Here is a 21,934-nt window from a genome sequence, read left to right on the forward strand (position 1 = left end):
CCAGCCCCCCCCGCGACCCTAGTGAGGATTAAGCGGTGTATAGATAATGGATGGATTCCATCTGTACTTAGAACGGTGGGTTTCCAAAATTTTGACCAGCATCCTTTGAAATCAAATATATCTCCTTGCCAGCCTTCATGGTCTGTTTGTCTTCCAGTTCGATCAATGGCTGCTTCTTGTCTCCCCAGTTAAAATCTAGTACTTGAAAAGAAAGAAAGAAGAGCCAGAAGGAAAATATGAAAACAATAATTCATTTGATACAGTACAAGTATGATTTTCTGCTTTCCTTAGTTGTCATGCAAACCCCTCTCATCTGTCTTATGACCCCCTGTAGGGTTCCAACCCACAAGTTGGGAACCACTGACATTAATAGAAGTAAAAATTATATTTTTTTTCACTTTTTTGAATGTCTGTTAATAATGTCACTTGGATATTGTCATGTCAAATGGCTCCCCATGAAATGTTTTTGTTCACTTTTGCAGAAACCCTAGATCTGATAGCTGAAGTGTATTCAATGAAAGTCCAATGTCCGAGTTTTAGTGAATGCGTCTACAGTGTCCAGTGCAAGTCAAAGAAACACTGATGACTGTAACAAATGTGTGGCCAACAATGAACATCTCAGAGCAAAAGACAGTGTTTGTACATTTAAATGATGGAGATACAGAACTGCACCTGCAGCATCAGACAGCAGAGGGATGAATATGAACATCTGCAAAGTGAGAGGTGCACACAACACAAAACAGCATTAACCCTTATTTATCACTTGTAATTATAAATTATTCCTGACATTGAGACAGGATTGATCAGGATCTAACTGTAAATAACAGTGTTTCTACACCTCAGACAGGTGAGCCATCACGCAGAGTCACAGTTTATCAGCTGCAGTTAAATATTTTCTGTCAAATTAAGATTTTTTTTTGGAAATTTTTCCATCTTACAGCAGGATATTTACTGCAATGACAGTATTGTGGACGCATTACAGAACATGACCTCTCTATTCAATAAAACAACTACCAAAATATGGCAACGTGCAGCAGAGTAACAATAAAAACACATTTTATTGTATCATAATTTGCTGTAGTTTGCTAAATTTTCATCTCACAGAATTGTCAATACTGAAATCATTTTAAAAAACTGGATATTTTGCATATGACTGAATTTTTCTCTCTGGAGTACAGCAGCATGTCAGTAAAATATGTAACAAAGTATGTCACTATCTGGTGTTTATCTCTCATATTGAAATAATTCACAACTAGCCTCTATACTGCAACAGCATAATAGAATTATTGAAATTCAAATAATAATAACCACTATTTATTATTATTATTATTATTATTATTATTATTATTATTATTATTATTATTATTATTATTATTATTATTATTATTATTATTATTATTATTATTATTATTATTATTATTATTATTATTATTATTATTATTATTATTATTATTCAGGATACATGAAGCCCGCATTAGTTCCCACAACACTCAAGGCAGCATCAACATGCTCTTCTGTGATTGGAGGAGAACGGACGGGGGGCGTGGCTAAAATCCCAGTAACCTTACACTGGGTCCACGCGCTTCCCTGCTGCTTACAGTCTGCACGAAACCGGTCAGTTAGCGACGGCACCGTGAGTTGGTTGTGAAACGTTTGTCTCTGTCCGGTAACGGAGCGCCTCCGTGCTGCAGCATGAGATAAACATGTCCGGTTAACGACTTTGCTCGTTTGGAGACAGTTGAATTTACCGCCAGTGTGGAGACATGGAGGCTGTGAGCAAGTGGAGCCCGCAACAAGTGGTGGACTGGATGAGAGGTAGGCTGCCAAATAGTGAGACCTAACGGTTATCTTGTAGGGCACTGTTAGTTAGCAGGGAGCATTTTAAAGTAAATAATGTCTTTTTCTGAAGATTTAGAGTTCTTTTCTAAGCAGTAACCTTCCTCAACAATGTGTACAATTATGTTCTATACTATAAGGACATTGTACTTTATATAAATATGCTTGTTTTTGTTGTTTCCATTAGGTTTAGACTCAAAATGAGTCACTATCTTAACATTTTAAGAAAGTCAACAATTGAATAGCTAGCTAACAAAATTTGTTTCTAGCTCATGTTTTTCACTTGTACATTGCATAAGTAGCGACCAGGTACGAACAGTCTAATTTAAACTGACAAAATAAATATCTTTCTTGGTTGCACTTAGGTCAAAGTACAATGTTAGCCCCATTTCTGATAGGGATGTGTGTCAGTTTGTGAGTGGGAACAGGTTGCAACTCTTTAGGTTGTAAAGGAAGCATTTTCTTTATGATAATCACGGACTGTGCCTTTAAATCAACTTCAGGGCTGGGTATAAGGTTCTGACACTAAAGCAATACTTTTTACAACATGAACAAGTTTTTCAGATAAAACTTTTTGCAGTTAATGAAAGAAGTACATGTGTTTAAAGTTGTCTGAGCACATAACATTGAATCCAAGCTTTTGGTACTTGGCAGTTATTGATTCTTAGAGGTACGGAAACATTTCAGCTAGTATTGACAACGTATTGAACTTTGGTTTTTGTCCTAAGCAATATAGCATGTTGCTTTCTCGTTTTTAAAACTGCCGAAATCAACTGTAGTCTGACAGGAAAAACTGCCGATTTGCAGCATATTCAGACATAGTTAAACATGCAATTGAGCATAAAACGTAGTCTGAGAAACAATAGTCAAGTTAATTAGACTATCAAAGTGTACATGTTGGCTCAGTAACAGCCTGCATGTTGACAAACTGATTAGCAAAACCTCTGTGATTATGATTATCTTTACATTTTTTTTCACTGACTTTCATATTTCTGGTTGTTAAGTGGCAGCTGGGTGGCATTTACGCACATGCTCAGACACAGTCATGCAGCATTGAGCCAAGTATTCATATTTTTCACTGTGTATCATTGAGCAATAAACAGGCATGACCAGTAACAGATCAGCCATAAAATGACAGTCAGGTTTGATAAAGACTTGTTTTTAATTACCACAATGTTTGGACAAGCAGCTTCAGGAGACAAATTGTTCATGCTACAGTGTGTGAAGCCACAGTTTATGTCTTTTAATAGATGATTATCATTTCAGTATTCCAGCTGCAATTTTTTTCCTTCCCTAAAAATAAAACAGTGGAAAGAATAGCAGATAATTGCTGTGCCTGTCCACTGGGTTCCCATGCTTCATGAAAAAAACAGTACTTTGGAAACTTTTGAATGGGCAACAAAGCCATAGCTGTTTTTTTTAGGACATTTGTGTATAAATTGGCATATTTGTAAAAAGCCCCTTTAAATTTATTGAGTTGTGCATGTAGCAACAAGTTAAGCTAATAAACTAATTCCTTTACATTAGGTTTACTTTTTTGAAACATTCACTCTCTAGCACACTCACTTAGATTGTTCATGCTGTTGAATAGACTGTTTCACTGCACAAATGTACCAAATGTTTCGCTGCTAGGGGCCTATTGAACCTACAGTCAAAGGAATAATGCCCCTCAAGTTTGTTAGTAAAGTCTGCCAAAACAGTGCATTACTTTTTCATTTTAAAAGAAACTAAGTACTTTCAGGTGCAAATGTCTGTATGGTCCATCTGTATCTTGCATTATTGAACTTTTTTTTTTTTTTTTTTAAAGATTAGTTTCAGAGGCAAGTGTCTGTATGGTCCATCTGTATCTTGAATTATTTAAATATTTGAAATATTTATTCATGCTAACAAAGAAAGCTACTATAGCTGCTTATATTTCTGAAACAGAATTTGTATTTATTTTCCCTGAAAAATATATTTATACTGAATTTGGAGTAAAGACACTTAGTATCATGTTTGGTTTTGCCGTTGAAGCTTTTCAAATGATGCCATGCCTTAAAGAAATGCCCTATTGTGTTTCTTTCAGGCCAAATAGTGTAAAATTAACTCGCTGGCTCATTGTGGAGCTCTGACAGTCACCGTGCATCTCTGTAGCTTCAGTCTGCCTTTATATGAGTTGAATTCACTGTTGTGAGAAAGTGAGCATCCATTCAGCCCAGTTTGTCTCTTTCAGCACACACACACACACACACACACACACACACACACACACACACACACACACACACACACACACACACACACACACACACACACACACATACACATATGCATGCATACATACCAACACACATGCCGCTCAGCAGCTGAGACAAAGAAGAGCTGAGTGTAATAAAGACCCACACAATACGAGCTCCTGACAGAGGTCGGCCTCCTGCCGTGTGGAGGATCAAAAGGTCACTGTGGTGGAGGAGCTATTAAACCACATCTGACCATCATACTTTTGTTCTGCTTCAAAAGAGTGACAAACACACTGGTGTCAATCACATGACCAGAATTGTTGTGTCCAAAAGTTCCAGTAAAACAGTCTGGAGATCTCACATCAGAGAATTAACAATTATGTTTATTATCAGCCATCGTGTGCCAGCAATTTCTCTCCTATATCCTTAGGTTTAGGCATCCTGAAGATTTTCAGTTTGGTATTAGAAATGACAAAGAAAAACATCAAAATATTACTTTTGAGAAACTGAATCTAATAAATGTTTGACTTTGTTTAAAAAAAAAAATTATGTGACTAAAAATCGGCGCACATTAATCTTCTATTGATCGACTAATCCTGTCTCTCCAACCCCTACAAAAGATGGAAATCTAAAGAAAAAAAAAACACCTCATCAACCTATAATTTCTTCTCAGTCATTTCCTAAAACATCCGAGCTCTGTAGTTACTCAGTGACTCGAATAGTACTGACCTGTGTCATAGATGAATACACATGCCACACACACACCATGCTACACAGCTACAGGATAACCACTTAGGTTAAACTGAGGCTTCTCTCTCCTTGTGGACGCTGTCTGGAGCTCATTAACTGCTACAGAAGTGTCTGTGATGGTGGCCCATTGTGAGCTAAACCCTACAATACTATGCCACAAAAACACAGAAAACAACCTGACCCATCAACAACAATCAAAATGCAACCACAGCACAACTGAAATAACAATCACAGAACTATTTATTTAACAGTTTTGGATTTAAACATAAACGTTGGTTCTGTATGTTTGTACCAACCCACCTCCTCAAGTTGGTACAGAAAGTCCACCTAGTAGCATAACCAGATGCTTCAGATAATGCAATGTTCCTTGTCTTCTTCTTTATCAAATAATCTTTTAATTGTTTAAATTAGTAATGGCCATTAATTAATAACATCTCTAGTGTAGACAGTTGGGGAAATGATAAATTTCCATCCCACTGACCCATGGGGACACAGGGATGTGGAAATCATGAACTTACCAAAGTGTTTCCCTGCATTTTAGATTCTGCACTGTTAAAAAAATAGACTATGCAGTTGGATTTTTAAAATTAAGGTCAACAACTTTACTGCATCCTAAAAATACTTAAATCAGCAAATTGGTAAACAGATACAATGATAATCTTGTTATAAAATATTTATTTTTGTGACTTGGAAATAAATTCGTTGTTGCCTCTGATTCTGCTGCAGTATTCACAGAGTGACTGCAATGTGGATTGCAGCTGTAGGCGGTCTGTGTGTGTGTGTGTGTGTGTGCGTGTGTGTGTGTGTGTGTGTGTGTGTTTGCTCTCCTTGTACAACTCAAGCAGCAGGTTCTTTTCATGGTAGTCTCAGTCAGTCACCTTTGTTAGTTCCCACTGGCCGGTTTTCACTGAGCTGCTCCAGCTGACCACCAACACCAGAAACACGTCATCCAGGCTGCAGCAAAGAAAAGAAAACCCTGTAGTGGCTGATTGTTATGAAATTGGAAGTGTATTCTAGGAGAGGGATAGACAGGGAGTTCTAAGATTTGTTTGTGGGATGTTTCAAATTACTTTTTCAAGTTTCAAATGACCGTTTCACTCATTTTTATCCATCTTTAGTCATTGTGATTATTTCTAGTTATGGAAAGTCATTCAAAAGAGTGATAGCAAGTTTTCATATTTTGTGTCTTAAAAGCTGTTGTTGTTGCTTGGTGTGCTGCTCACTCTGTGACCAAACCAGTGCTTTTGTGCTGTTCCTCTTCTGTTTTCCAGTTGTCATAATGATATAATTTTCTAAGCAAATTAAAATGACTAAGATCTTAAAAGAAGCTTGATAAATCCCACAGGGACTTGGGTACCAGTTTTAGTGCTAATACATTTTTCACAACCTCAGTCATAGTTGCATAACTTGTTTTTCTAACAAACTCTTAATCTTGTTGCAAAATATTTCAAAGTTCTTAGTGTTTCGTACCATTTTATTGTAACTGGCCCTGCAAGAACTCTGCCAAAATAAAATCCACCTCTCCTGATTTGGGCTAGGAAACAACAACAAATAAGTCCTTTACAGTATTAGTACAATTTATGATTGTGTCGTAATACTGGGACAAGCTGATCAGACAGCTGTGGCTCAGACGTAAACATCTCAGGGAATGAATTCAGCATGTTCAGACAAATCCACATACTTCTGTTTCCCTGACAGGTGTAGTTACACATCACACCTTGTATGACGACAGACTGGTTAGAGGGTTAGGAGACCTGAGAGTAAAGTGAATAATACTCACTTTATGAAGAGGTGTGTGGAAGAAGAGCCAATAAACATGAAGGTAGAGTGGAATAAATTAGCAGTTTCTTTTTTATAGTAAAAAAGAATCAGGTAGAGCCGAAGTTGTTGGTTGATATTCACTTGATACAGATTCCCAGATTATACTCTAGGTCAAGTATTTAATGATAAGAAACAAACCCAGTTTCCAGTTCAAGAAAGTCTGACAGTTTTGAAGTAGAATCCATAAAATCAGATTGTTTTCTTGTTCTGTGACTCTTCGTCCTTCCTGTTCCTCCCTCTTGATGTTGTTTGGCCAAAATAAACCTATTTCAAAATGGTGAAGAGTGGACAGCTGCCAAAACTCCACATCATTGTGCGTTCAGTTTGAGGAATTTTATCTAACTAAAGACCTTCCTGCCTATTCTTTTATTTTAGACATGAAGGAAGGAAGGAAATATTTGCATTAAACAATCTATTTAGCTAAAAAGTGTCCAGCGGAAATACCTGTCATCTATAATCTGGTCCTATCACTAAGTTTTACAACCTTAGAATTACAAATAAAAGTCATTTTAATGGAATGATAACATCTCCAGATGTTTATTTATTTATTAGCTCTGGTGACTTGAGTGAAAAAATGTACTTTGTTGCATTTTGGTGTATGATTCAAAGCAAACCAGGGTTTGTAAATAAGTCACAGATAGAGTAACTGGTAACTCTTGCACAGCGTTACAAATTATTGACAATGCAATTTTATTGGTCATCAGGAATTAAACAAAGACTGCATCAGCCAGTGAAAAAGCAGCCAAACCACAAACACGTGAGTCCGTTCTCTAAAACATTGACAAATGAGTATCAGACGTGCTCAACATGTAACAACAACAAATAGAATCTAACCAGCAGTTATGTGCCCCAGATACTAATTAAAATATTGATTTTAGGTTTGAGAAACAACACATCTAAACATGCAATATATTTCAGGTATATTTAATTACAACATTCTGAACTCCTCTCAGTTTTACTTTGAGATTCTGTTTTTATAAATAAATATTAACCCCTTCATTCCTCTAACTAAAGGACAGCCCATGCTTTCCGCATCTCCAAGGGTCCACACAACATAAATTTTATCATCTGCCCAAGTTCACCAAGGTCTCCACTGCAGGTTTTTTATGTGTAGTAAGTCTGCATTGATCTGCACATGTGACTGCAGAATACATTAATAGGTTTTTACCTTGTGATCTCTGACTTTAAGAAATGATTGTTGGTTACTTTTCAAACTTAAAGGTTTTTAAGGCCATGAATGGCTTAAAATTACAGACTGCTGAATTGTGTGAGGGTGGATAAACTGTCAATAATTACATTTTTGATCAGACATCTAATTTACCAGTCATTTGAGCTCTACTGAGAGGTCATTTCAGCAGTAGTAGATGTCTCTCCTTCTGTAGCATTCATACCATCAGACAGTACAGGATGAAACAGCTGACTAGTGTTGCATCACATACTAGAAAAGCATTGCAATACCCTGTCATTAAAAATAACATTGTTCCCCATTTCACTGGTATCAGTACTGTGAAAATGATAAATCATAGAAGCTGTATATTATATTAGTTTGTTGCTGTGTGACAGCAGGCCAGTGTGTGTGTGTGTGTGTAACGCTTTGCTTCAACTACCTTCAGGCATAGTGGGCATGACAGCCTCAATATTTTTGTCATATGCAAACTGCAACGTTCATGGTGGCAGGAGGAGAGGCACGGGCAGGACGTTTCCTAACATCCACAGATTATCAAAAAATAGGCTCACAAAGATAAAATGTCTTTTAAGCTTTTAAAAATCAGGTGTTCACAAGTATGTTGATCAGTCACAGCAGTATAATATACTTTCGTTGATGGTTTTTGCAGTAAAATCTTTATAGGATCTATATATTTTAGCAGGTTTTGTATCAAAGTCATAATTTTGATACTGAGACAACACTACAGCCTAATTTGGCTGTCTGTCCAGACCCAGTTTTGTTCTAAGCATTCAGAATTGTATCCATCTCCCTTTGAGTTTTGAGAATCCTGTCTTTGGCTTTCAAATCCTCAGCAAACAAACAGGAAACAAACCTCCTTTTCATCTATACAGACACACATGAGCAATGTTTGACAGATTTTTCATTTGAACTAATCAGTTGGGATGATTCCAAGTAAACAACATTTCATCCTGTAAGACAAGATAACAGAAACTCTTGGGTTTTTCCTTGATAAGGAGGATCTAAGGTGCACGTGATGAGGTTCCCACTGGATCTAGAGCGTGGCGACTGGTTGTTTGTTCAGTGGGAGGGGAGCCTTTAACTGTCACCTGAGAATATAGTCACAGTCTAACAGGCAGAGCAAGACACTAACACTGCCAGGGATTGTGGTTAAACTGTCGATGTACTGTAAGTTTACATAAAAAATTATATCAAAACTATCATTAGCAGTCAGTATTCATTAAATCTAAAAATTGATTGATGATCCAGAAATTGATCACCAGAGATATGTTTGAGCACAGATTTTTTTTTTTTTTTTCAGTGTATTGGCAAAATAAACTTTCATGCTCAGCCAAAGGTGATGATAAGGTTTTTCTCATACGTAGTTGATCATTTGGGTACTATTTGCATCTTTCGTGCCAGTTGTTTAGACGCCTTTATTGGATGTTTGGAGAACAAACAACAGAGTGAGGCTGCTGTGGAGTGAGGAGCTGTTATTAAATGACTCCTTGTAAAGCTGTTACTACAGTCGTCGCGCCACTTCAACCACAATTATTTGCATGAAAAAGTACTGATTGTCCTGTGGGGTGATTTCGATCAAAACATGCACCAGCTGGAAGACATGTCTCTTTCCTTGCTTTTAGTCTCCCACCCAACATTTGTCTTATCAGCGAAACTAAGTTCACTGAGGGAGTGTGGTGAATCAGAGGAAACAGCCAGATTCTCTCCACTGAGCGCCTCTTCCTGCCTTTCTTCCATTTGGGAGCAACTGTTGCCTCATTCAGGACTGAAACTCTCTACAGTCACACTCACTCATGTCATCCGGTCCAAATAAAGTGATGCAAATGGGCAAAGTAAATCAAGCAAAGAATTCTATTTCAGTATAAAGTTCTGCTATATAAAACTATGCTGACACACATTGTGCTTTGTCAGATTGAATTGTAATGACAGTTTCTTACTAATGGTATCAGAAGGACCCAGACAGTGATGTTACTGCTTTGCTAACCTAAACAAGCTGACATGAGTCTTTTCAAACTTTACATGTAGCGCTACAACAGATGCAGCATTTGCCTTTTGCAAACATTAACAGAAACAATTTAGGATGTGAACATTGTTAATGTTCATTTCAATATAAATTTGCAGCGGAAATTCTCTCAGCTTGAATTCTGTGTATGTATCTGGATATTTGTTATAAGTCTGAGTTGTTTTCTCCTTTCATAGCTCCATACACGACTCTTGTGTTTCTTTTTCCCACAAGTTGCAGTGAATCTCTTGCTGCCACATGTTGGTACTGAAGTATTGCTTTTCGTGACAGCCCTACCAGCCAGGGCATTGTATGTAATTAAAGATATTTTTTTTTGTACAGACGTGAAAAATGCCTAATATCTCCAAATCTGTGTTCTCAAACATAACTAAATTAAGTCCCAGCAGTAATGTGAGTGCTCATCTTTGAATGTGCTTGCACCTGTGAGGTTTGTTAGTCAAACACGATTAACTAATGGCAACCACAGCTGATAATGATGAAAGTACGATCAGTGGTGGCTAGTTGGTTTTAAAAAGTCAGCCATCAGCCTACAATAATATCAAACAACAACAAACCTAAGTAACTAAACTTAGTAACAACAACATCAAAACAAAAATTATAACAGCGTCTCTATAGCACACCAACACATTCTATCTCATTTATTTAATCTGTACAGTGACCAAAATAACAGTTTGCTGCTTCATGGTGGCATTTGTGCCTAACAATTTCTTCATCTGGGCCTATAACTTTATACAGTATTTATGTATTTATGAGAGCATATCGATGAACCAATCAGTCAACTTGACACTGGAACTCAACAGTCTTTCCCATCTGAGTCTGAGCAAGCTAACAAAAACACTGGTGATAGAGATCCAGCATGTAACTCTCTCATTTTTATCCATTGAACAGTTTCGCATGAAGAACATTACAGCTTCACAAGATGTCTGTCTGGAACTGTGTGTGACATCAATTAAATTTTTGCAGTCACTGTGACAGCCATCCATTAAAGTAGATCTACACTGTAGATTGTTGCTGTGGGATCAGCTCCGCTCTGCACGCAAAGAACTCCCACAATTCCTGTTTGTTTAGTTTTATAAGACTGCTGAGCACAGATCTGCACAGCGCTCAAGGAAATCCTTTTTCCTCTTGAATAGTGTTTGTTCGACAGAGAGGGTGTCCCCCCCGCTGACTTGTACTGCTGAAATGAATGGTCAGGGTGTGTGTTTGTCTGGTGAGAAATAGTGTAGGGTTTGACAGAGGCCCAGTGAAACTATGAATAGCTGCACTGGTCTTTTACCACTTTTCCTCTCGATTCTCCACCCTTGTCCTGTTGTGATAGTGGTAGGGGTAAATATTCCTTTTGTTGCCACCAGCTGGGGAGTGTCGGGTCCGAACTCCATCTTTGTGCTTCAACAACACTGCACGTGTCATTTGTTCAAATGAACAAACAATATAGAGTATAGCTGGAGCGGTCACTCGATGCAGAAAAAATGTATTGAAAGATTTTTGGATTTGTTTCCCATAAAGTGAAAAGGAGTAAACTGATATCTGATGTTATGTCACTTTTGCCTCTGCAGCTACAATGTTTTGATAAATTTTTCTGTTTGGTATGAAATTAGTGTTTTCCTGTAAATATTTATTGTTTTTTACAGCAAAAAAAGGACAAAAAGTGAGAGAAATCTGAGTTTTTAATAGTGGCAAGTCTTGTCATAACACTCAGTAAAATGTGGCTGCACATCTTGTTTGTTTTGATCTTTCTGACAGATGATTAACTGGACTGTTTATGAGCAGCTGGAGTTTCACCGGCAGCTTTTTTTAATGACTTCCTCACGTGTTTAAGATGGACAGACTAACCCACTTTATTATCAGGAGTCCTAATAAATACTTTAAGTTACTGTCAGGTCAGGAATGCAGGCTGTGGTTTACAGTGTAACTGCATCAACCGTCTTTTTTTGAAAGATGAATTGAGACACTTTATCACAAGTCTAACCTGCAAAACCTCAGTCAAGACTAAAGACTATGGTCTGGTTGTGAGATTATCTGATAACCCATTAAGGTAGTGCAGATAGAAATGGACTGTTTGCTATGATGTCTTCATAATAAGTGACACATATCTTATGATATTTTAGAAGAGGAACATGACATGCACTACAAAGCAAAAAAGTGTGTCGACATCTGAACATTTCCCGTAAAAGTGGTTTTAAAGCATGTTGAAACGCTGTGAAGGCGTCCATTCTTTTCAGGCTTTGGCCGGTTAAACCTGGCTGCAGGGGTTTGCTTCAGCCAGAATAGCATTAGCGAGTGGAAAAATATTGATAATTTTGCATGAGATGTTTACGTAGAGTGACACAAATAGTGGAGTAAATTAAAAAAAGAGAGCCAGAAAGTGAAGCACAGTGCTTTTACTTCTGCATAGCCCGTCAGTTATAGTTGTAAGTGGGTGTGAACATTAGTTGTGGAAAGCTGTTGACATAGACACATCCTGTGCAACATTGGAAAGGTGTGGGAGGAGGAGGTTGAGGTCAGAGATGCAGGAGCGTCAAGTCCTTCCACACCAAACTAGGAAAACCATTACTGAGCGGATCTGGTTGTGTGTGCATTCCAGTAGGAATGGATCTTTCCACAACTGTAGGAGCCAAATTGCGATTTGTGTTGATTTTCACACATTTATTCTTTTTATTAGTATGTTTATGTGAATGGGAGGAATGGGAGAGAGTGTGTGCAGGTGTGCCTTTGAGGAAGCTGTAGGTGGAGCCTAAGGTGAAGGCTTCAAGACCAGCTGCCACAGCATCTGGGTGTGGCTGAGGAAGGAGAAAGTTTTTTGACTGTGCGGCTACAAGAAGGAACGAGGCCTTCTAAAGACTCTTTAGTTCAAATCTTTGTTATTTTATTTTTCAACTTATCTGTAAATTCATTCAAGCGATAAATGGTCATTGGGAAGAACTGGAGCCACTACTCATCTTTATCTGCACGTGTCAAAACACAAATCCAACTCAGCCATCAGTAATAGTCAAACAGCAAACCAAAGGGGTTGGCTGAAATTGCTATTACAACTGTCACTATAAAGTTGGAAGAACGCTGCTGTTTTTCCCCATTTGTTTATCCTCTGTGATTCTGTCACATAGCATTCTCTTCATAACACTTCTGTTATCCAGAAGTTGGCTGCATTGCATTTTCACGTTAGGTGTTTTTGTGATCCCAGAGATGTCATTTTGAGGTAGCAGAAGAAGGGTCTAATGTGGAGGTGCTAAGTTACTAGAGGTAACGGGACATATGTATCCACATAAATCTGGCCATGTTAAGTTCTGGAATTTCCCCAAGAAGATTTAATAAAAAATCTCTCTCTTTCTCTCTGTCTCTGTCTGTCTCTCTCTCTCTCTCTCTCTCTCTCTCTCCCACTCTCGACTGCATCAGGTGATATTGTTTTTTTTAGCAGGTGGAATAACAGCTGATATCAGTTTTTACACATAATGTTAATCCAGGTGGACTTTGTGAGTGTTTCTTTTTTCTGCCACAGATAATTTAACAGGCAGCTGAGCATCAGTTCATGGTTTTGAGGTAAACTTGTAGTTTTGTCATTGCAGTAATAAGTAAAACTTTCTCACACTTCGTTGCTGGAGCTTCTGCCTGTCATTACACAGAGAGTTTCCCACCCACAGCTGATGGGCAGGAAGACAGAGGCCCAGAGTCGTCTGCAAATAAAAGACTAGTCAGAGACGAGACCCCAGACACAGAAATTAACTACAGGCTTATCTAAAATCCTGCTCTTACAAATGACGCATGGTGTGAACTGTAATTCATAAATACTATAAGATTTGCTCCAGACATTTTCAAAAAAAAAAAAGACAAACGTATTGAATGATACATGTTGCACAAAATCAAGAATTTGTTTGTCAGTGGGAAGGTTGTCAGGGTTACGAGTATCTGTGCACTTTGGTCAGTCTCCAACATGCTTTCATGTTAGGTCAGTTGTATTGTGTCAACAAACAGAATGTTTTCACTGTGTTTTACTGAGACCAAAGGACTGATATCCAAGTTAGAATAGTGAAACTGTGCTGTGATAGGGTTCAACTCAGACCTGATTAGATTAACAATAAAATAACAAACCAAAAAAGTTAGGAATGTGTCTGCTGCTGCTACCTTGTAAAAGATGAACTTTAGATATATAGTTTTCTAATGGTTCCGAAATCTGGAAGGTTTGGAAGAACAGGTGGTGATCCTAATGTAATCTATGCATACTGCAAACACCCACGTAAGTGCCATGTCCATACTCCGACAGGTCAGAGCTGTTTTGGGAACATGAGGGTGACCTACATAATATACAGGTGATTGTAATGAGGCTGATCGATGTATGTGAGCAGTATAAATCAATGGCTTTGGAGCTAAGTGCTGCTGACAGAGTAAGAAAGTGAGGAAGTACTGAGATGGAATGTGATTTAGTAAAGTGTACTTTGGAGTCAGGATGTACGGTTGGGATCTTTAACTGATTAAAGTGCAAAAAAAGCAGTGAGTATCTACTGCCAGCGTCAGAATACCCAGCCACCTTCCTCTCACCTATCTGGAAAGTCAATCCTTATGATGTGAGCCAAAGAGTCCGAACTTGATCTCATTGTAGAGTAGGCTGTGAAATATGTCCACTACATGACAAGTCTATATTCTTCAGATAAATCTAAAAGTACATGAAAAGCAGATCTCCTTGTTTCAACTTTTTGTGGGGATGTGTTTTAGAAGAAAATAATCTGCTAAAATAAAGACAAACATGCCTCAAAATAGTAGAAATATCAGAAAAAATATGATCTTACCTTACTCTGAGATTGGGGACTCTTTAAATTGAAATAATTCAGAATTGGATGAAGATGACAATAGGACAGGAACAACATAAAAGAATCTGCAACAGATGATGGTACAAGTATGAAGTATATTTTTTCTCTTTATACCATCCTAAAATTGCATGAATACAAGGGAGATTATTTTTGAAAACAGCTGCAGCTTGCGGTGTTACATTATTTACGCTGCTTGAGAAGCATCTCTGGAGCCAAAAACGCTAACCACTCAGCAGCATTTCAGAGTAGTGATCCCGCTCAATCCTCACCATCTGCCAGAAGTTTCTGAAAGATTGGGTGGAGTGCCAAACCAGACAATGCAAAGCTCGAGATGTGGAATGAGAAAAATGTCTCAGCAGCCACATATATTAATGACATTTAATTTCTCACGAGAACATTGGATCCAGTACTGAATGTTGGCACTGTGCTTTTTATTCTTAAATTTGTTTAATTTAGCCTTATTCAGCTGTGTAAATTATGCCTTAGTCTTAACATGATATTTTAAACCAACCGATCCACCTGTGGCGATTCCACTCTCTATTTGAAGAATGTCAAAATATGAAGATCTCTCATGATTTGAGCTGACTTTTGAAGCTGAAGAAGTTGAACGCAATAACACCCATATTACTCTACCTGACCAGAATGTTTCTGATTGTGTTGAAAGAAATATCACATGTAAAGGCTCAACAGAAGCTCATGTGTGCTTGTTAAGAAGATGCTTCTCAGCAGTGTGCTTTTCAAGGAGGCTTGGCCTGGTGTTGTCATGCATTCATTAGCAGGTGATTTGGCAGTCGCGTGACATTTAGCCGACCCCGCTGTGCAGCGGAGAGATTATCGGCCTCCTCGGGTGACAGTAATGTGATCCAGGCTGTCGCTGACACATTCCTGGTGACCACAAACTTTCGTCAACTGCTGTCCAACCTCAGCAAACAGCAAAAGGAATTTTGTTTGAAGTATGTTAGTATTTTTACAATCAAATCTTTAATTATGGAGTTTCAGAAGCTGGGTTCTAAGCTCTGAGTGAAGACTTTGACTATTTCTCAGAAAATTGCGAAATATAATGAAAGTTTGCAACTGGGTATCTTGCCAGGAACATTGAGGAGCTGATCGTGTTTTCTGATTTTTATCACAAGTTTTTTGCAGAAGCTCAGCTAGAGCACACACCTTTCAATGCCCATTTAAAATAAAATTTCAATTGTTAAAGAAAAACTATGTATACAATGTGTTATAATGCCAAACTTCAAATAAAATTAGAAACTAAATAAAATTTGCCTAATTGAAGAAACAAGCTTCTGGCAGTTACAGTTTATGAATGTGAGGATTTTGGTAATTTTGGTTTCTTATCATTATAAATTACATATTTTTGTGTTTTCATTGTTGTTCAGCATAAAGTGTTTCTTCAGGCTTGCTAGTATGCGTTCACTTGGGCCTCTCCCTATCCATCCAGCCTGCAGACCTCCCTGGTCGAGGCTGGTAGGGACCAGTGTTGGCCTTTGCAAAATGGGCTTCACAGTGTAGAAACACTCATTACCCTGCTGTGTCCCCTACCACCTCCACCTAAGCGATGCTCTGAGAGCTGATTGACTTGACGTCAGGATGTGCACGAAGGCTGGTGCAGGGTCTTCAGCATGTGATACCTGGTCCAGTCCAGCCACTCAGAACCTTAACATTCTTGTAGTACAGGAGTGGCAAAAATCATGCTCAAGGAGAACTGGAGATTTTATATCATGTTTGTCTGAAACATTTTATCAGAATTGTTGCTGTTATATAATAATCAGAAGTTGATCAACTACTTGATTAGGCTCTAAAAGCTGATATAATGTGCAAATTTCTTACATAGACAAACATTGTAGGTCAAATTATGTCTATATGAGATATCACAGATATCAATCTGGGGAGTCAAAAACAAAAGTTAATCCATTTCTCTGGATGGTTTTAATTTTAGAGTTTGAACATGAATAAACAGACAAGCATGCTCACTTTCACAGTGTGTTATTCTTGGTGTATCCCAGTGTGAACACAGAGGTCTCACATCAGCAGTTAGTTAAGGAGGAATGTTTCTCCCTGCTGTCAGGCTGAGTGTCAGCCATCTGTCGTCCTGCATGTCCGACCAAAGACAAACAGGAGTCAGAGTTTCTGTGGGACCCTTTAATGACCACATGCAGGGGCAGTTGTTTTCTTCTCCACTGTTCACGCCAGCTCAGACATTTTGTTGGCCACTTGCTGATCCAACTTGTCGCCAAGTGCTACACAACATCTGCCATTTGGTGGACACTTGTGTGCTAAAGCTCTGTCAGACTAATGTGTATAATTAGTTTGGGATAACACTGTGGGAGTACATTCAGCTTGTACAAATATTAATATTTAAATCAATTGAATGTTATTGTAGCTGAAATATTAGTCTTTAAGTCTAGTGTCAGTGAATTCTTAATTTTTATGCTGCTATTTAACTGACATTTGAGGCAGTTTCATCGTTAAATTGAGTCTGAGGTGAACAAAACAAAGCAAGATGTAAGCAGGTCTGCGTTGGGAAATTATTTTCATCATCAAATAATCTGCTAATAGGTTTGTTGGTCATTTGTTTGAACCGTAAAATGTCATAAAATACTAAAAAATATCCAAGGGGATGTCTTGATGTTCATTGATTTGGCTTAATCATCACTTTAGCACTTAAGACTTAAACATATATAATTTACTATAGAAAAAGACAAAACTGGCAAATATTTATAAATGAGAAATTAGTAGAGTAAATTTACAGTACTTTGGTTCTCAACTAGTCTTTTCAATTGCTGCACAACACAGTTGTTAAATGTGATACCAGAAGATGAAACATTTGATTAGGGCTGCCAATGGCTATTTTAATATTGATTAATCTGCTGGCTATTATTACAATAAGTTAAAATATTTTAGATTTAAAATAAAAAAAAAAAAAAAAAACATTGGTCAGTTTAAGATATGAAAGATTATGCCATCTAGTCACAGCAGCCCTATACTCGTACCTCACTGCTGCATTATAAAAACCATAAATGCTTACTAACGAAGTTTCAGGTTTGGATAATTGATGTACTGAATGAGCTAAATTGGAATTTTTTTATTTTTATTTTTATTATTTATTTTTTTTTACTATTCCTAAAGTGTGCCATAAAATGTTCAATCTTCTGCCTGTGGATCCTTGAACAGAACACTCACTTAGTATTTTTGAAAAGAAATTAAGAACTTTACTTTCTATTTTTGGTAGTTTTTATTGATTTTCTTGGCAATAAACTTGTTATTATATATTCTGTTTTCATTTGAGTTTCCCAGAAAGGCCTGTGCTGAACATTTTGTGAGCTGATGTGTGCATGATGGTTGATGCTTCCATTGATCCAGCAGTGACAACTCTTTTATCTCGCCCCACCACCATTGCTGTTGTTCCCGGAGAGGTCAGATGTCGTAGTTCAGGGTCGGGCATGGAGTGGCGCCGCTGGAGCTGGTGGAGTCTCACTCAAGGTTGCATGAGGTCATGGGGACTAAAGGGGGGATCCTGCTGGACCAAGATGGTCCAGATCTTATCTGTTGGTCCTGCAGGGTGGTTTATTAAATTGTAAAGAGATGTAAACAGGGGTGCTTTTTGAAGTTAACTGATTGGAGTTGATGGTTGTTGTTGTAAAATTAGGCCTGAAATGTGGGCTTTATTTTTTATATGTAAGTTGAAACCCTATATCAAAATGTAATTTCTTGCATTCAGTTTTGGCATATGGATGTTCAAAGTTGAAATTTCACTTTAATATTGGGCAGAAACTGAACTTTTTTCAAAAACTGAACAGTTGATGTTGATGAATGCAAGTGTATAGGGGTCAAATCTGGGCCCTACTGTGTGTAGGACAGTAGGATTGTCTGTCTGTTGAACCCAAAGGTGAGCTGTGGTGAGGTGGCAGCCCGGTGTGAGCTGCTGGCCGTCCAGTGATGCATCAGTAGGAAGAGTCAATAAGTTGATGTTGACTCAGCAGTTGTGTTTGCTGTCAAACTTGAATGGATCATAACATAGATGACTTTCACTGAAACTCAGCTGCTGAAAGGAAACTCTGTCTTAGTATTATTTACTCTCGCATATGTGTGCTACGTGTCATCCTCTTCCTCCACGAGAAAACCGGTGAAAGTATTCTCAGTAACTGACGCAAAATGGTCCATTCAATCAAGGAAATGTATTCTGTAAAAATAATTTTTATTGCCTATTCATGCATATATTCTATGCACACACAAAAAAAAACAGCTACAAGTAAGCACAGATTTGCTTCACTGTCTCTGTATCTTGCCTCCTTGTCTGTCCATCAGGTCTGGATGAGAGCCTGCATCAGTACATCCCGTCCTTCCAGCGGCAGCAGGTGGACGGAGAGAAGCTGCTCAGGATGTCCCACCAGGAGCTGCTCTCTCTGGGTGTGGCACGGGTCGGACACCAGGAGCTGGTGCTGGAAGCCGTCGATTTGCTCTGCGCCTTGGTCAGTAATTATATGACTTCAACTTATAACCTACATAGCTTTGGACATGTGAGGCAGCATTATAATGTGGGTCAAGCACTTTCATCTTTTGAATCTTACTGCTGGGTTTGCACCACTGTTATTGACAAGTTATTAGCTTGTTAGGCAAGTATAGCATTTTACTCGTGATTGGACACTTAAAGTCATAGGAGTATCATAATGTGTGTTAGTGTAAAAAATAAACAGCTGATTTTGTCTGTCCTCTTACTGCTCTTCTCTGCTGTTCAGGATAATTTTGTTCTACCTTTTCTTCTCACAGTTGTCATAAAGTTTTAGGGAAAGCAAGGAGAAAGTATAATCTTGCCATACTTCAGTACTTTCATGTACACATTTTTAGGCTATATTTGTAAACATTTTGGTAGATTTGCAACTTCTGTAGTGTGATTAATTGACTGTCAGAAGTTCCTGTTTGTAGTGTAACCATGGAAATGGTCAACTATCACCGGATCACCTGAGAGGGAAAGCTTCCAAATGAGGGTTGTGAGCTTGGTGTCTGCAGCTGTTAAAAAGTCTTTAAATGCATTTAATTCAGTTCCTTTCAAAAGGACTTGAATAGTTTCCCTGTTTGCAATAGACTTTAATAATATACACCAGTTATTCCTCTATTTACTTTTGTGTGTTGTTGGGCCTGTCGGTTGACATTATCAAACACTTTGAAATGGGAATTCAGGAGGCAATTCATTGTGTTCTGTATCACTGCTTGTTTTTAGGTGGTTATCCATTTCCTGCTGCTTATCTCTGTCCAATTCATGTCAATTGATTAATTCTAGTAAAAGCAGTTATGGTTGTATGCAGTTGGGAAGTACTGATGAAAAGGTGATATTGATCTAGTTCTCATTATTGCTGCTCTGTCTTTCTTTGACAGGTATGACTATGAAAAATTAATTAAATTTTGTCTTGCATGGTATTCAAAAGGCCTCAAGACTTGAATTTGATTTGGAAAACACTGTCTGATGATGCAAGAGTCTTGTTTCTGTAATTTATAAATTAATTTAAGGGCATTGATCCCAGATGGATGGACAAGTGTAGATTAAGATATCCCTGATAAGTTGTGCTGAACCCAACAATTGTGAATTTAAATTTGACGCACTTGCAACTCTGATGTGACAGATTGCCATCTCTGACGCAAACTGCAACAATCTCCATGAAGGGTTAAGCATTTCATGGTTAAGTCATGTGTTTTTTGCAACAGTGGTCACAGCTCCACAATGATAAACACTGCAGTGATTGTTGTAGTTGTTTTGTCTTAGTTTGAATCTCCAGTCACAGACTTTTAATGCTGTGTTTGACCCTCTGTGCTAGCAGACACTCCGATGATCCCATCACTAATGAATCATCATGCTTGATGAAACAGTTTACAGATAATTAACCTTAGATGACTTGTTTTGAACAGTGTTGACCCACAGTTTTTTCCAGTCCACTACTTCATTCTCATTCATAATTTACTGCTCCTTTGCTGGCGTTTACTGTGCTGATGATGCACGAGTCAAGATCTGGCAAACTGCCAAAGCTTTCAGGGTGGGAGTCTGGTCTGCTCTCCACGTGCTGAGATGTAGACAGAAGTTATTCTAAGTCCTGTTCAAAACACACATCTGCATTCTGTTACAAATTCCGCTGCATCAAGCATCTTCACACACTGACACAGTTGCAGCGAGTTAAAGGAACCATTTAAAGAACGTAAAGGGAGATTCTTCTTTTCTGTGTGCAAAGAAACAGTTTGAGATGTTGCTGAGCATCACATTGATCTTCAGGGAAATACCAGAATTTAAATGGAAGGATTGTTCATTAGAGGCTGCTCATTATTACCTGATACATAAAATATCAAAGAGCATCTGTATTTTTCTTAAAACACGAATCACCTTTTGTGTTCATTTGTAGTAGCGCTCCTGCATGTTTTCCAAATGGGCTAATTTGTTGAATTTGTGTTTCTGGCCGATGAAGTTGTTCAATTCCTGTCATGTGCTCTGATAGCAGGGGTTTATACTGGGCCTGACTGATGCCAGAGAATGTGCTGGTGTAAATAAAATGCACTCTCTTAAATCTTTATCAGATCTGGCAAAATGCCTGTGGAGCTACATTTAATACTTTACAGTGTACTGCAAAAAATGTTGCAAAGGTTTATTGGAGAAAATAGACTTACTGTTTAGTAGAAGTTATTTGTTCTTGTACTTACTTTTGTCATTCATCAAATTGAAATGAAATCATCCTGAAAATCACTTGGCATTTTTCTCAAAGCTGAGTCACAGTTTATTTTAATTCGGTGTCTTGAACCCCTGATGACACTAAATTCAAGCAACAAAAGACTTAAATTAGTCTTTCTCAACCTGTCTCCTCTGTTTAGTTTTTCATTATTAAAAACCTGAACAGCCATCGTCACCTTACCCTGGCACCGAGTAAAATATGGTTTTAAAGATTAGCAGTTCCACTGCTGAAACCAGCCTACTGTGACATTAACAAAATGTTTCTTTCAACCAAGAAAGTTCTTGTTTGGACCAGTTAAAGTTTTGAAGCCCAGACAGAGCCCCTCAGTCAGCTGTTTATGAGCCCCAACTGTCTGTGTCACAGAGAAAAGGAGGATTTACAGTTCATGCTGAGGTTTAATGGTGTGACTGAACTGAATGGGATCCAGCAGCCTTTTTAAATAGAGACTGACACTCTGCTGTCCCGGCTGACAAACAGTGAAAACAAAAGCTATAAAAGCTACCGCTATACTACTACTGTTTACAGTCATGGTATTGAAGCCTGGTGAATTATTTATTCTGATATCGACTGGATCATCT

At 38.0% G+C, this 21,934-nt stretch overlaps 1 protein-coding gene across 2 annotated transcripts in view; it reads left to right on the forward strand.

The window, feature by feature from the left end:
* Window positions 1-1,587: 1,587 nt before the first annotated feature.
* The window catches only part of cnksr3 (cnksr family member 3), a 46,356-nt gene continuing 26,009 nt past the window's right edge, over window positions 1,588-21,934 (forward strand). For both annotated transcript variants that reach the window (XM_055016064.1, XM_055016065.1), the window contains exons 1-2: window positions 1,588-1,815; window positions 18,952-19,115. In XM_055016064.1, coding sequence (XP_054872039.1) covers window positions 1,764-1,815; window positions 18,952-19,115 — 216 coding nt within the window. In that variant the 5' untranslated portion in view covers window positions 1,588-1,763. The remainder of the gene's footprint in view (window positions 1,816-18,951; window positions 19,116-21,934) is intronic.

The sequence above is a fragment of the Amphiprion ocellaris genome, chromosome 12 (genome assembly GCF_022539595.1).
Source record: "Amphiprion ocellaris isolate individual 3 ecotype Okinawa chromosome 12, ASM2253959v1, whole genome shotgun sequence".
Taxonomy (NCBI): domain Eukaryota; kingdom Metazoa; phylum Chordata; class Actinopteri; family Pomacentridae; genus Amphiprion; species Amphiprion ocellaris.